Here is a 13620-nt window from a genome sequence, read left to right on the forward strand (position 1 = left end):
TGTTCTTGCTTTGCATCCTGCGAATCCCAAATTTAAAAAGCAGGCTAATTTTCATGACCATGAGAATAATTTATAGCACCAACAAATTGATAAGCATGTTTTCCTAAGAGAAGGTACAAATGAGTTCTTCCCATACACTGAAGCATATTATGCATACAGTAATGTATATATGTTTGACTATAGTCATGTTCTATAGTAGTTACTTTTCTGAATGAAGTAAACATCTGTTCAATTCACATAGGAAAGTAAACAAAAAAGCAATTGACCATTTATATGGTTTTGAGTTATATACATAGTCACAAGCAAGCTATGCTGGTCTTTAACAACAAGCAAACAAACTTTTTATTCCCAGAAATGTGAAAAGAAGAATCTCAAGGCCAAAGAATAAAAAAAAAAAAGGCCTTTTTCCACATGCATGCATTTTTTCACCTACTGCTTTACAAGCATCTACATTTTAAACAGCGCATTTTAAACACGCAGTACCTCAAGAAGGTGGTAAATTCCCATATGAGAACACTTTTCTAACATACTTTCCTAAGACACTTGTCAACCTATTTTACACATCTCATGAACAAGCATGGTTTCTCACACCAATCACACAAAGCCAGGAAGTGTCTCATTATAGGTTCTTAAATACTGTCTCTAATCAGCACCACATACAAGGTCACTTCTTTTTTGATCAGTATATGAAGAGTCAAGAACTTTTATAGAAGCAGACAAGGCACACACTTCATATGTAAAAGTCAAATGATCAGGCAACCTAACAGCATGACTAACTGCCCTGCCATAAATCCAACACTCTTCTGGAACTGAAATCTGAACTTCGTTTTAGAAAAACTACCAGAATACTATCACAACTTCTTCCAAGAGAAGAAAGAGATTTCCAGTCAACATAGACTTCGAGTACATCCCATACCTTGTATCAACTAGAAGTATATCTTTTCTCAATCACAGTACCTGCCATACAGTTCCCTACTTTAAAAATTAAATTAGAGACCATTATTTATTAATAAAAATAAAGCATGTGTTCTAAGAACTGCAGTCTTAAGCTGACCAAGCTGTCCACTTGAAATTGACTCAGAAGTTACTTAGAACTGAGACAATTAAGGCAGTCAGATCTCCACTGCAATAATGGTTTCGTTACCCACTTGTTTCATGCTGAGAGGCACACAGGTATGGCCAAAGCACAAAACATCACTGCCAACATAGGAAGGAAGTCTCTTCAAAAGTTCATATTAAAGTGCTAATATCAAGACTACATTAATAACACTGATTATGGTAAGATGCTCAGAAGAATCATAAGAAACAGGTGCTTTGATTCCAAAACCAGCCCAAAAAAGCCTTGCACTCCCAACCTGCTGTGGGCTTGTCAGTGCTAATGCTAACATATTTTCACATTTCAAGAACAACCTAATACACTTTGCACTACCTTCAAGCCTACAGTTTCCAACTAGCACATTTCATCCCCAACTTTTTTGTGACCAAATTTTCAATGTCAAAGATGCTCATTCTAATACTAAATCTACGTAGCAAGTCTAAGCTTGCTTCTACAGTTCAGCCACTATTAACAGACTAAGCACCATTCTGTATAGAAGATGAGGTAAGGGCTTAAAACAGTGAAGTGACACTGATTCATAGTGTAACTATTATTCTTCATGTGGAACAATTCCTCGTGGCAGGACAAGGGGAAATGGTTTTAAGTTGAGGGAGGGAAGATTCAGGTTCTATGTCAGGGGAAAGTTCTTTACAGAGAGAGTGGTGAGGTGCTGGAACAGGCTGCCCAGAGAGGTTGTGGATGCCCCGTCCCTGGAGGTGTTCAAGGCCAGGTTGGATGGGGCCCTGGGCAGCCTGGTCTAGAATTAAATGGGGAGGTTGGTAGTCCTGCCTGTGGTGGGGGGTTGGAGCTTCATGATCCTTGAGGTCCCTTCCAACCCTGGCCATTCTGTGACTCTGTGATTAGTGGACACTGTCAGAAGACAAACTACAAGAGCCTAGCAAGAACATTCACACAGCTTCTACACTTTCAACTGTTAGTAAAGCAGTGATGAAGAAGTGATTTGTGAATAGATGCACTGACTTTTTCATTGAAATCTTCAAAAATAAACCTTTTTTTTTCCTTTTATTATATGTTCTGCAATCGACTACTGAAAACACACCAAAAAAAAGTAATAGTGAAAAAAAAAAAAAAAAAAAAAAGAATTCTGAAATAATTTTATCAAAAACTACATGGGAAATGTACCAAAAGGAATTTTCACTAATATTTAGGAACTTGCACCTACTTCAAATGAAGATCAGCAATTTTGTGCAAGTTCAATTGCTTGGTTTATATATCAGAATATTACTGAACATTACCATTTTAGCACAATTCTAAGCACTATTTCAGTTTTACCTGATGGTCCAAGTAAACACAGCAAATGAAGTGGAAAAAGAACCGATCCTTTCCATAAAAGCAGCGTGTCAAGTTCCACGCATTAAAAATGTTAAACGTTATGAAATCAAGCATGTTTCAGCTCTTCCAAAGACCACATGTATACATCTCACACACAGCTACATTCCGCATGCAAATATTCTTCTCCTGGCATAATTGAGTTGACTACATGAAATACCACCTTTTCAGAACCACTTGTCTCTGTAAACCCCAGTTAAGCATGTAGAATTTTTACAGCAAAAGAACAATTATCAAACAAGACACACAACAGCAGAGTTTTCTAAAGATGCACTCCTAGCAACAGATTTCCAATGAAGCACACAAGCACTGGATTCCTTTTCACTATCATTCACAGGGTAACGTTGTCAGTATTAATGACCAACTATTGGTAAGTTATGTCAGGTGCTAATAAATAGGAGGTAGGGAACAAATACCTGAACTGATCGCAATACTAAGAGCTAACAAGAAACTGAAGGTGGAAAAAGGCTTAAAAACTTAGCATGTTTCAGGCATGTGAAGCCTAGCATTAAGAGGATTGCACAGCACCAAGAAACTTAATTGGACACTGAAGTAGGTGCTCAGAAACAGAAGCACACCCTGGAGAAACGCCACAAGAATACAAGTAGGCAAGACTATTAAGAACTGATGCACTATTCAGCAATTTATGCCTCTGCATTTTCTTTTAACATTACTCAAACAGCCACTTAATGTATTTGTAATGATTTTCCTTTGTGTAAGTATTCTGTACAGCTTTTGATGTCTAAGGTGCTTCATGCATTAATGTATGCATCATTACTAATTAATAATGCTGCATATTCAATAATAGTTTTTAAATTAGGCAATATATGACTTCTCAGGTCCAAATAAAAGTCCTTTTGTTGCACATAATTACAATGTGAGATGGTCAAAAACAAACACACCATAACCCTGCAAGAAAAGGTTTGCATTTGGAATCAAAACACATTTCATTCCAGTAGCTTTGGGGTATTCTAGGAAGCAAAATTAAATAGAAATAGAAGAAGTCTCCAGTTGTGGCAAACTATTATTTTAACAACCTCTTCTTTAGCCTCAGCATGCACATAGTAGCAGTTAATACAAAAAAAAAAGTCATCCACAAAATAAGTCTAACCTTATTGGAAGCTCATTTTAAATACATACTCAGGCCTTCACAGTTCTTATAAACTAAAAAGCACATATAAGGAGTAGTTTTATACTTGACTGACAGTCAGTATAACTCTACTAAGAAGCTTATAAAAAAAACAGAGCAATACAGTGGATCTATGGTCATCTGCTGAATTCCAATTTATTCAGAAAATAGTTAATAAAACTTGATAGAACATCTAAGAGATGGGAAAAAGAAGAGTAAAGAATCTCAGAAGTAAAGAGCATCAAGGTAATCCCATCACAGCCAGGGAAAAGTCTCCAGTTGAAAAAGCAATACTCCCATTTGAGTGCACATTTTTAACTTGAAGTTATGTTATGTAAGTCTAAAAAGAAAATGCGAATTGCTTGGACAAGCTCAGTAATTAATTTCTAGATTTTGCTTTAGAAGAGTCCTAAGAAAACGCTGGAAATACCCTGATGGGCTCTGAAGTTTAAGAAAATGCAATACCTTCAGTTTATATGTAATTAGCTCTGCATTTGCAGGAGACAGATATAACAGGTTAGTTACCTATTCCAATATGATCTTATACTGAGAACAGCACAAGATTTTAAGGTAAAATTGACAGATTTATCCCCCTTTGTAAACTGAAACAAGACTTCCAGTTAAGATAATTCTTTTTAAGTGTTAGAAAAGGACAGACTGAAACTTCTTTAGAATACAAGCTGTATGTCTGCTCAAATAGTTCCTTCTTAAAAAAAGATGCTAACAAATCTGTGTGATGCTGGCTCTATTCATAACAGTAACTAGCTGCTGACAGCTGGGAACTTCGATACGTTCTGGATTTGCCTGTACTCTGAAAAGGATTACAGATACAACTACAATGATAAAGAACTTTGTGATTCCCCACTCTAATAATTCAACATTCAGCAAGTAGAAAACAGAACATTCACATGAGAATTAAACAACAAACTGGGCAAGTGAACAAATGGAAGGTTCATGTTAACTGTAATAATATTTCAGCTAACATTTGTATAGTACCTTGTAAGAGAAACTTAGTATGTTTAAAATACGATTCATTACCTCTGCTAAACCATGTTTCACTGACTCTCATATAAAGAGACTGATAATTTCTTCAGCCTACTAGAATTTAATGAATTTCATTTAGACATTCAGGCATTAATGCTGACCTCAAAGCTACAGCAATTAACTACAAAGAAAAGTACAGAATGGAGAAACAAGAGGGATATGTTATTAAGTGTTGTGTCATTGAACTCCTCCCCATTAAATATTTTTGAAAGAAAAAAAAATAAAAAAATGCAATCTGTATTTCTTCAAAGTTAGTAACAGACAAAAGCATTCAAGGGGAAAACTCAGATGTTTTTATACTTCATTCCGTGTGTTTTAAGCAATACTACTACTGTTTTGTCAACTTTAAAGTTAGAAATGTGCCACAGTAAGCAACCTACAGCAGAAAAGAAGGTCTTTAGAATCTAAAGAACTATACCTGTATGAGTCTCAAAGAAGAGAGTCTAGCTTCTGGATTTCAGCAATGAAACAGTAAAGAAGTGAACATGCATCAGGTATGACAAAAAAAACTAACCGCTGATTAATCAAAAAAAATAAACAAAAGACGTGAACAAAACTAAATTAAAGCTGCACAATCTATAATTACCCAGATATACACATACAAACAGCCACTTACGTTTCTAGCAGAACACAAAAACCACAGTAGGTTACAATACATTCATGCCGAACAAGATGGAAAGAGCAGATAATGCAGCAGTGTTGCACAATTAGAACAACTAAGCAGTAGCTACATGCTAAGCGTGCCAGAAGATACCTTCCACAAGCTCAAAGAAATGGTAGCTTTTTCTAACCACAATCCAGCATGCTGATACTTTGCCCAGATAAGTTTAAATTGCTTACCTCCTGTAGAAGATCTGCCTGTTCAATGGCTTTGAGAACATTTTTTTTGGAAGTCTCCTGGACCTCCCCTCCCAAGAGAAACTCATCCAGAATAAAATAGGCTTTTTCAAAATTGAAGATGATATCAAGTTCACATACCTGAAAAGATCAAGTATTACTGCAAAGTGGGAGAATACTCTGAGGATACCCTCAGAAAACTTAACTTATATTTTCAACAAGCTTCACCAAATCAAGATATTGGCCTCAGGCTATAACATTTTAAGTAGGACAACAACAACAACAAAATTAACAACAAAACTGAAACCAAGATTTTTTTGTTTTGTTTTGTTTTTTTTTTTTTTTCCTCAAGTTGAACAACTACAGCAGCCTCTTTTGAAAGGTTTTTCACTGTTTAACAAAGAGTGCTCAATTCACAGCTATCAGTCCGACACGGATCTTCATGAAGCAACAGAAGATCACTACAGTTCTCTATTTCCCTGAAGTATCCAGGGACAGATGATGCAATCTTATAGAATTTTTTTTTTAACAATCAATTTCTTATTCATTCTGCGTGCATCCTAGTCAAAAGGAGTCGGAAAGCAAAAGGATGAGCAGTTTTCCCAGAAGTGCAAATGCACACTGCTTCTGTTCTGTTTGGTTTTGGTATCTGCGAAAGCAGATGTCTTCTTTTCTTCCCCTTCTTGCTAGTTCACAACCAACTGCCTCATTTGAAAGAAGACATAAGAAGTGCTGGGGGGAGGGCAGAATGTACATACACATGTACAGAACACTGCCAGAGAGAAAAGAAAGTGGAAGCCTGGACAAAAAGCTAAGGATAATATTTTATCTAACCTCTAGCAAGACCACTAAGAAATGAAATAAATACAGGTAATTAACATCAGATTAAGAACTGTTCTCCAAATTCTTAGTTTACTTTTATACTCTAGGCATTATACAGGCAACTGTCAGTTTAGTTTGGCCAGGTAAGCAACAGAAAAACTGTTAAGATATACCTCTTCAACAGCTAGTTTGTGCTCTTAAAAAGGCTTTGTGAAAATAAAATAACAACACAATACAGACAGTGAATCCATAAAAAATAACCAGAAAAAGTTTCTAACTCACACTGCCAAAATACTTGTCAAGAAGTTCTACATAACGATGAATTATTTCCAGAGTTATTAGTTCATTGTCCTGATCTTCAATGGCACAGCAGAAATAGAGGCTTGCATATCTGTAATAACAAAGTTATCCTCATGTTAGCAAAAGACGAGTGAAATGAATGCATTTCAGAGGTATTAAATGCTCTGTAGTCCTTCAAACTCAAGTTTACAGTATTGATACTCTATATCAACAGCCATGCAAGTTCCATCAAAGAACAGCTTGGAGACCACCAGACATGCACGTGGGCACAAAAGGATCTGTCTGAGTCAAGCAAGACTTCAGTCTTTAATATTCTTTAATTGATGGAATTAAATTAGCTTAAGTGGTGGTTGGAAAAGGAAATACATTTAATTATTTGGCTCCCTGGCAGTTCAGAGGCAAGATGTTTACTGTACTTGCAACATCCAAGCAATGGTATACTAATAACAGATTAAATGTTAAATTTATATCACGTTAGTTCGGCATGTAGATATTAACATCTAATTGAAATGTCCTGGGAAAAATAAACTGAACTAGTAATTTAGGATTTGGTCTTTAGAGAATACAACTAATGCCAAAAAAATTCAAGACCAAGGTCATATACCCCAGTCACTATTAAGTCAACAACTTGATTACTACCAGCAGCTCTGGCGTCAGGAGAGGCTATCAGCTTGACTGCAGCATTTACTTCCACCTTCAAATACAAGGAATTATTTACCTCTGATATGATCTTGAGCTCCACTTTAACAAAAAGACCATCCCATTCTACTGTGCATTACCACAGAGTTGTTCAATTTCTGCCTAAAAACAGCTGATGGAAAACCAAATCAGGAAAACCTCCTCATCCTTTAGAAAAGCGCCAAAACCATATGCCACACAAATACACATGGCAGAAACGAAATCTCAAGTAAGACCTGTTTTAACTGATATTTTTTGTGAATGAGGAGCTGCTTTGGTTTGCCTGTTTAGAGAGAGTTACTGGCAGCATTAAACAGAGAAGCCAATCTGGTTTAAAAGAAAAAAGTCATCAAGATTTAAATGCTAAGTTTAAGATGCATATTCTTTTCCTGTATGCAGAAATCGATACAAGTTTGTAACACTACACAGAAATTTTACCAGCTGGGACTCCGTAAGCCCCAAAAGAAACTCCCACAGGTTTCATTTAGGATTCACATAAAAATTATTTTATAGTAGGTTTCAATTTGTCTCCCAGTCACTAAGCCACCATCCATGACAATGCTGCAAGTTCCACTCTCTTACCAAGTCAGATTGCCGTGGCTTATTTCATCATGAACACCTCATCAGAAATACTTCCATACAAAAGTTCTAAACTCTTATTAAAAAAAAAAAGAGCTATCCCACAAAACCTAACTTAGGGTGATGAGGGTGAAGGCACTTTTAGTGAAACACTTCACACTAATTGCTCTTTTAGATCTCTCCGTAGTGACTTGTCAGCTCATCTTAAGTCCTATTTGAGAACAGTTCTTTTGATTTTACACTGCTATGCTATTCCCTCTCGTTAATACTTCACGGACGTTTACAGCCATTGTGGTAGCTTACAAGATGTTATCTGTTTAAGACATCTTTCAGACAAAGCTGTTCAAAAGAAAAGTATTGGAGAGTTATGCTGTAAACAAAAAAAATTTTCAAGCCTCCTCAGTATTTTATTTTATTTAAGTCTAACTCCATGTTAGAGTATTAGCTTGCTTTGCTGACATTTACACTCATTACCTGCACCTAGGTGAAATTCATCTATACAAAACTTCCTTCATATTCAGATGAGCATGGGTAAACCATTCCCTTTCAGTGCTTAAACAATTTGAATTCTATATTGATAAATCTCATTAAATTTGACCTAAATATCTGTATTTAGCCACAAAGGAGACTCCTTGCGTTTCTCTATTACTTGAGAGTCTCTTTTGATGCACAGAATTATTTTATCTGAATACAAAAAAGAAGGGGAGAGAGAAAAAAAATACTTTACTTTGCATAGAACACTTTCCAGGAAAGCTGTCTGCTCTCAGTGTTCTCATTTAAAAGAAAATGAAACATACTTTTGAAAGACTTCATTTGGAAGCTATTAAGCAGAGTACACTTTCAAGCACTGCCAACTGCAGTTTTGGAGAAAGAAACTCAAGAAACAAAAACTACTCATGGTAACACAAAATGGAGTCTTGGGTATTTATCAAAATATGCAGAGAACATTTTCCAAAGAGGTTTTTTGTTCTTTTTTTTTTTTTTTTTTTTTTTTTTTAAAGTAGTAACTGCAAACAATACAAACACTCAAATTTCTGCTTTTAGGTAAGTGACTTTTATAGGTGTTTATTTTTGCGGAGGGAACCAAATTCATGAACATCCCCCAACACGTACAGAAATTCAGTAGTGGGAAGCCTGAAAACTGGCAATTAATCCTCCAGCCAAGTGCTCCTCTATGCTCACTATTTCTGCTGAGGTACCAGGTCACTACAAGCACAGCCTAACTTGCAAAACCTACCGTTTTAATGGTGCTCTACTATATGAGAGAACATCCACTGAAGACATCACTGGAAAGTTTGTAAAGTTGCTGGCTGAGAACATTCAGCATCTAAGTTGTTTTGCAGGTAAATTCTAACTACAGACATCTAGGGCCTACAGAGCTTGGAAGGAACAGAATTCAATTGGAAGAATATGGAACTAACAGGTGGATCATTCAGTGGACAAGAAATCAGTTGCAAGATCATACCCGGAGAATGGTGGTTAATAGTTCAATGTCCGGATGGAGATAGTGATGAGTAGTGTCCCTCAGAGGTCAGCACATAGGACCAGTGCTATGTAATATCTTCATCAATAACATCAACATTAGAATCAAGGGCACCCTGAGCAAGTCACACCAAGGTGCATGGTGAGGTTGGCACACCTGCAGGATGGGATGCCATTCAGAGAGACCTAGACAAGCTTAAGCCCAGGAGAACCTCACGAAGTTCAATGAAGCCAAGTGCAAAGTCTTGCACCAGGATCATGGCAACTCCCACTATCAGTACAATCTCATGTACAGATGTAAAGACGGAGTACAGCCCTGACAAAAAGGACCTCGGGTACTGGTGGATGGCAAGCTAAACAAGCACCAGCAACATGCTTCCACAGCGCAGAAAGCCAACCGTATCCTGGGCTGGATCAAAAGAAGCACGGCCAGCAGAGCAAGTGAAGTGATCCTGCCCCTCTACACCACGCTGGTGAGATATCACCTGGAGTACTGCATCCAGATGTGGAGTCCTCAGTACAGAAGAGACATGGAGCTGTAGGAGTGCATCCAGAGGAAGGCCACAAAAATGATTCAAGAGATGGAACGCCCCACTGTGATGACAGGCTGAGAGAGCTGGGGCTGCGCAGCCTGGAGAAGGCTGCAAGGTGACCTGATAGCAACCCTTCAGTATTTAATGGGGGGACTAAAAGAAGGAAGAGAGACACCTCAGCAGAGTCTGTTGTGATAAGACAAGGGAAAATGGTTTCAAACTAGAAGAGGGGAGATTTAGATTGGATAGAAGAAAAAAGGTTTTTTTTTTTGTTTGTTTTTTTTTTTTTACAGTAAGGATACTGAAGCACTGGCACAGGTTGCCCAGACACGTGTTGGAAGCCCTGTCCCTGCAGACACTCAAGGTCAGACTGGACAAAGCTCTGAGCACCCTGATGTAGCTGGAGGTGTCCCTGATCACTGCAGGGGAGTTGGACTTGATGGCCTTTAAACATCCCTTCTAACTCAAACAATTCTGTGATTCTGTAATTGAAAAACACCACAACACCACCTCTAACACGTAAACAGGTGCTTCAAGTAGCCTGAGAGTTTTGGATTTGGTGACAGGTTATCACAGTTGACTCACTGAATGTTCTAATCATTAAAATTTTCCTTGGGAAAAGATTATTTTTTTCCTCTTTCAAAGAAATTACATATTTTTTTACTGGAAGTTCTGAGATTCTAGAACACACAGAGCAGTGGCTATTTAATTAAGATACAGAAATAAGCAACAATAATAAAGCTATATGAGATTTATCTTGCAGTTTCCAATTTCAGCAGGCTATAACCTTCTATAGTTTAAGAAATGTGCAAAAAACTTGGTAAACCTCTGTAAGATAAAGATGCTGCTTCTACTTGGATGTATACAGAGGTCCTCCTAGTACCACAAGAATGAGAATATTGCACAGAGGACCCAATCAAGTTAGACTACCAAACCTAATTAACTATTATCAATACATCCATTTAGTTTTATAGTCACCTACTCAACCCCATAGTTACATTTTAACAGATTCAACTGGCAATTAGATGCACGTAAGGAAAGATAATGATCACGTCCTATGCTGGGCTTGTGCCCCTCACCACACGACAGCATCGTGGGATGATCAAAATGCTTCGAGTGGAGATGCACACACCTTGCAGAACGTGCTCTTTCTTTGGAGTAGGAGAGACTTTTTTTCTGTAAAGCTTTAAAGTAACCTGTGATTAAGGTTATTGTGCAGCAACAGCTGACTGTCACAACATTAAAGGCAGTGCAGACTGTGCCAATTTAAAACCATATAACATAAAGACAATCCCAAACTGCCATATAAAAGTCACATTTCTTGATCACATTACCTATCAATGATAACCAAGTCCTACAATCTCAGCATACCAAATGCTAACAAGAAAAATTTACATCAAGAACTTACTCCGCTTTTTCCTAGAGTGCAATATACTGCAATATGAAAATAAATAACACTGTCAGAAGCTAAAGCAGTAAGTAGTTAAGATCTTTGAAGAAAAAAAATCCTATTTTAAAGTCCTTTTTCACTAAAATACTAGAAATTATAACATTTAATATTGATTTATCTGCCAAAAGGGGAAAGCTGTATGAACTTCTATCCTATACGATCCAACACAACTAGTTAAAAAAATGACAAAACGAAGAGCAAACATTAACAGTATTCACTACGTTTCTAATCAGCTGTCTGCAGCCAATTCCCTCTCAATTGTTATAAAGCACAACTGTTAATGGATTCCCATATTTCAATTTTCTATCCAGCAAGCCGCTTCAAATCTGTCCCTTGAAATCAGAAGTTGAGATTCTTTTTAAGTGCCTACCAGCCTGAAAATCTCTCTTCCAAACCAACTGCAGAACATATCCAACCCAATTCACAAGCAATGTCAAAAACAGGGCACACTTCCACGCGTATTTTCAGATCTCTAAAGAACTTGTTTCTCCAATGAAAAAAAAATGCAGGTAACAATGACTGACCTAGTTTTGCAACCGTATCAATGCTACATGCATGGAACTAAGAAATAAAAGCAAAATATTCACATGGATTTTAAAGACCCCTGTAGTTCCATCATCTTGAAAACTCGTCCAGAAATCATTCCATGTGAATGATAAGGATGAAATAAAACAGAGCTAAGGAGGCTAATCAAAATCGTCCAGCCTTCCTGATAAATGTTAAATATAAGAAAGCAGCAAAAGCTACCAGCTTGTCAATTTTGCATTTGAGCTGGTTTTATTCTTGAAAAAAGGTACATAAATGAGACTCTAGAGTATACTTTTAATAATGTCAGCCATTCTTTGAGTTGCAATATCTAGGTCAACTCTAACACCTGAGAAGTTGACAGTTAATACACTCTAAAAGCAATCATAGCACAAATTTCAGCAATTTCAGACTCATAATAGCTATGCGTACATAATGTACAACTGCAATATGAACAACTTATACTGAAAAACATTTGCACTGGAAGGTTCAGATATTTCCCAATACTCAACCAGGTAAGAATAGATCTTAGGAGAGATGTGCAGGAATCTTTTGCCTGCAAACAAACATATGCACCTTGTGCAATTCCACAAACCATGCAAAGTTTCTGTTACACGTCTTGCTCTTTTAGCTGACTGCTGTTCAGGAAGTACTGGACCTTGACTACTGTAGCTGTCAGTATTACTGTCTGCTTCTGAGCTAACAGATCTGTCTTCTCAAAGCGATTACAGTAGTTGGGACTCATCAACTTTAGTTACAGTAAGATGATTGGAAAAAGTCTTTCCACAGAGACACGAAAGCAGTTACTGTTACCAAGCATACGATTTTCAACTCACTATCCCCTGCCACCCAGTCATTCTGGTGATGTTTTAGCTTTGTGTTACTTGCTAATAAAGCAAAAGCAGAGCAGAAACGGATATTAACTAGCTTGATACAAGCTAATCTTAAGCAATTTCATAGGCTAACTCTGTCAGATTGGTTTGCAGACAGCAAAATTACTACTGCAGTCAGCTGTGCACACCAGCAGTGTAGTAGATGGACTGCAGTCTACAGATACACAGCAGCAAGCACTATTCTCCTTGACCACAGACCCCACAGCACATTACCGAGATACACGAACACCACAACTTACAGTAACCCAAAAAGCCATACTCGGATTTCTATCAGCCTTCTAGGCCGGAAAAAAAAAAAAAAAAAAAAAACCAAAAACCACTCACGAAAAGTAGTTGCTAACAGCAGTAAAGAAACAAGAAAAAACAGCTGTGGAGTAAACTTACCACCAGAAGAGCTACCACTGTGCAAGGCTAGGAAGGGGAAAAGCCTTGCCTATGCATTCCCAGTTTTTCTGATCTAGTCCCATAAAAGCCAAGTGATAATGCATGCAAGTGCTTTTTCAGCTGAAGGGAATGCACAAAGCATTTCAGCAACTTTGTCTGCATGAATACGCAAGAAGTTTTGAGAGGAAATTAAAGGCAGAAAACACGTATGCTTCCTAAGCACAGACTTATGCATTGGTCCTCCTCTTCCCTCCTCCTAGTATTCCAGAGTTACCAGCAGTCTTCAGGTGTATGATGTTACATACACAGATGTTGTAGGTCCTGCTCTCATGTATACATCTAATACTTTTTTTTTTTTTTTAATTCTACTCAATTGGCTCATTGCAGATGTTAGAAATCCTTTGTTTCAACTCTGTCTTTCCTAAAGACAGCACGTAACAATACTGACAAGCATTGGAATTGTTTCCTACCTCTTAGAAAATAAGAATGTATAAACCTTCTGAAGTTTCTAACTAACT

At 37.2% G+C, this 13620-nt stretch overlaps 1 protein-coding gene across 10 annotated transcripts in view; it reads right to left on the reverse strand.

The window, feature by feature from the left end:
• Positions 1 to 13620, reverse strand: part of AP1S2 (adaptor related protein complex 1 subunit sigma 2) — a 32644-nt gene that overhangs the window by 16780 nt on the left and 2244 nt on the right. For 7 of the 10 annotated variants that reach the window (XM_052674349.1, XM_052674348.1, XM_052674344.1 and 4 more), the window contains exons 3-4: positions 6561 to 6669; positions 5460 to 5597 (exon numbers count right to left, since the gene is read on the reverse strand). In XM_052674349.1, the coding sequence (XP_052530309.1) occupies positions 5460 to 5597; positions 6561 to 6669 (247 nt within the window). Of the gene's footprint in view, positions 1 to 5037; positions 5136 to 5459; positions 5598 to 6560; positions 6670 to 13620 lie in introns of all 10 variants that reach the window. The other 3 variants (XM_052674340.1, XM_052674341.1, XM_052674342.1) reach the window with 1 other exon arrangement.

Source organism: Tympanuchus pallidicinctus, unplaced genomic scaffold (genome assembly GCF_026119805.1).
Source record: "Tympanuchus pallidicinctus isolate F22 unplaced genomic scaffold, pur_lepc_1.0 scaffold14, whole genome shotgun sequence".
NCBI classification, from domain to species: Eukaryota; Metazoa; Chordata; class Aves; order Galliformes; family Phasianidae; genus Tympanuchus; species Tympanuchus pallidicinctus.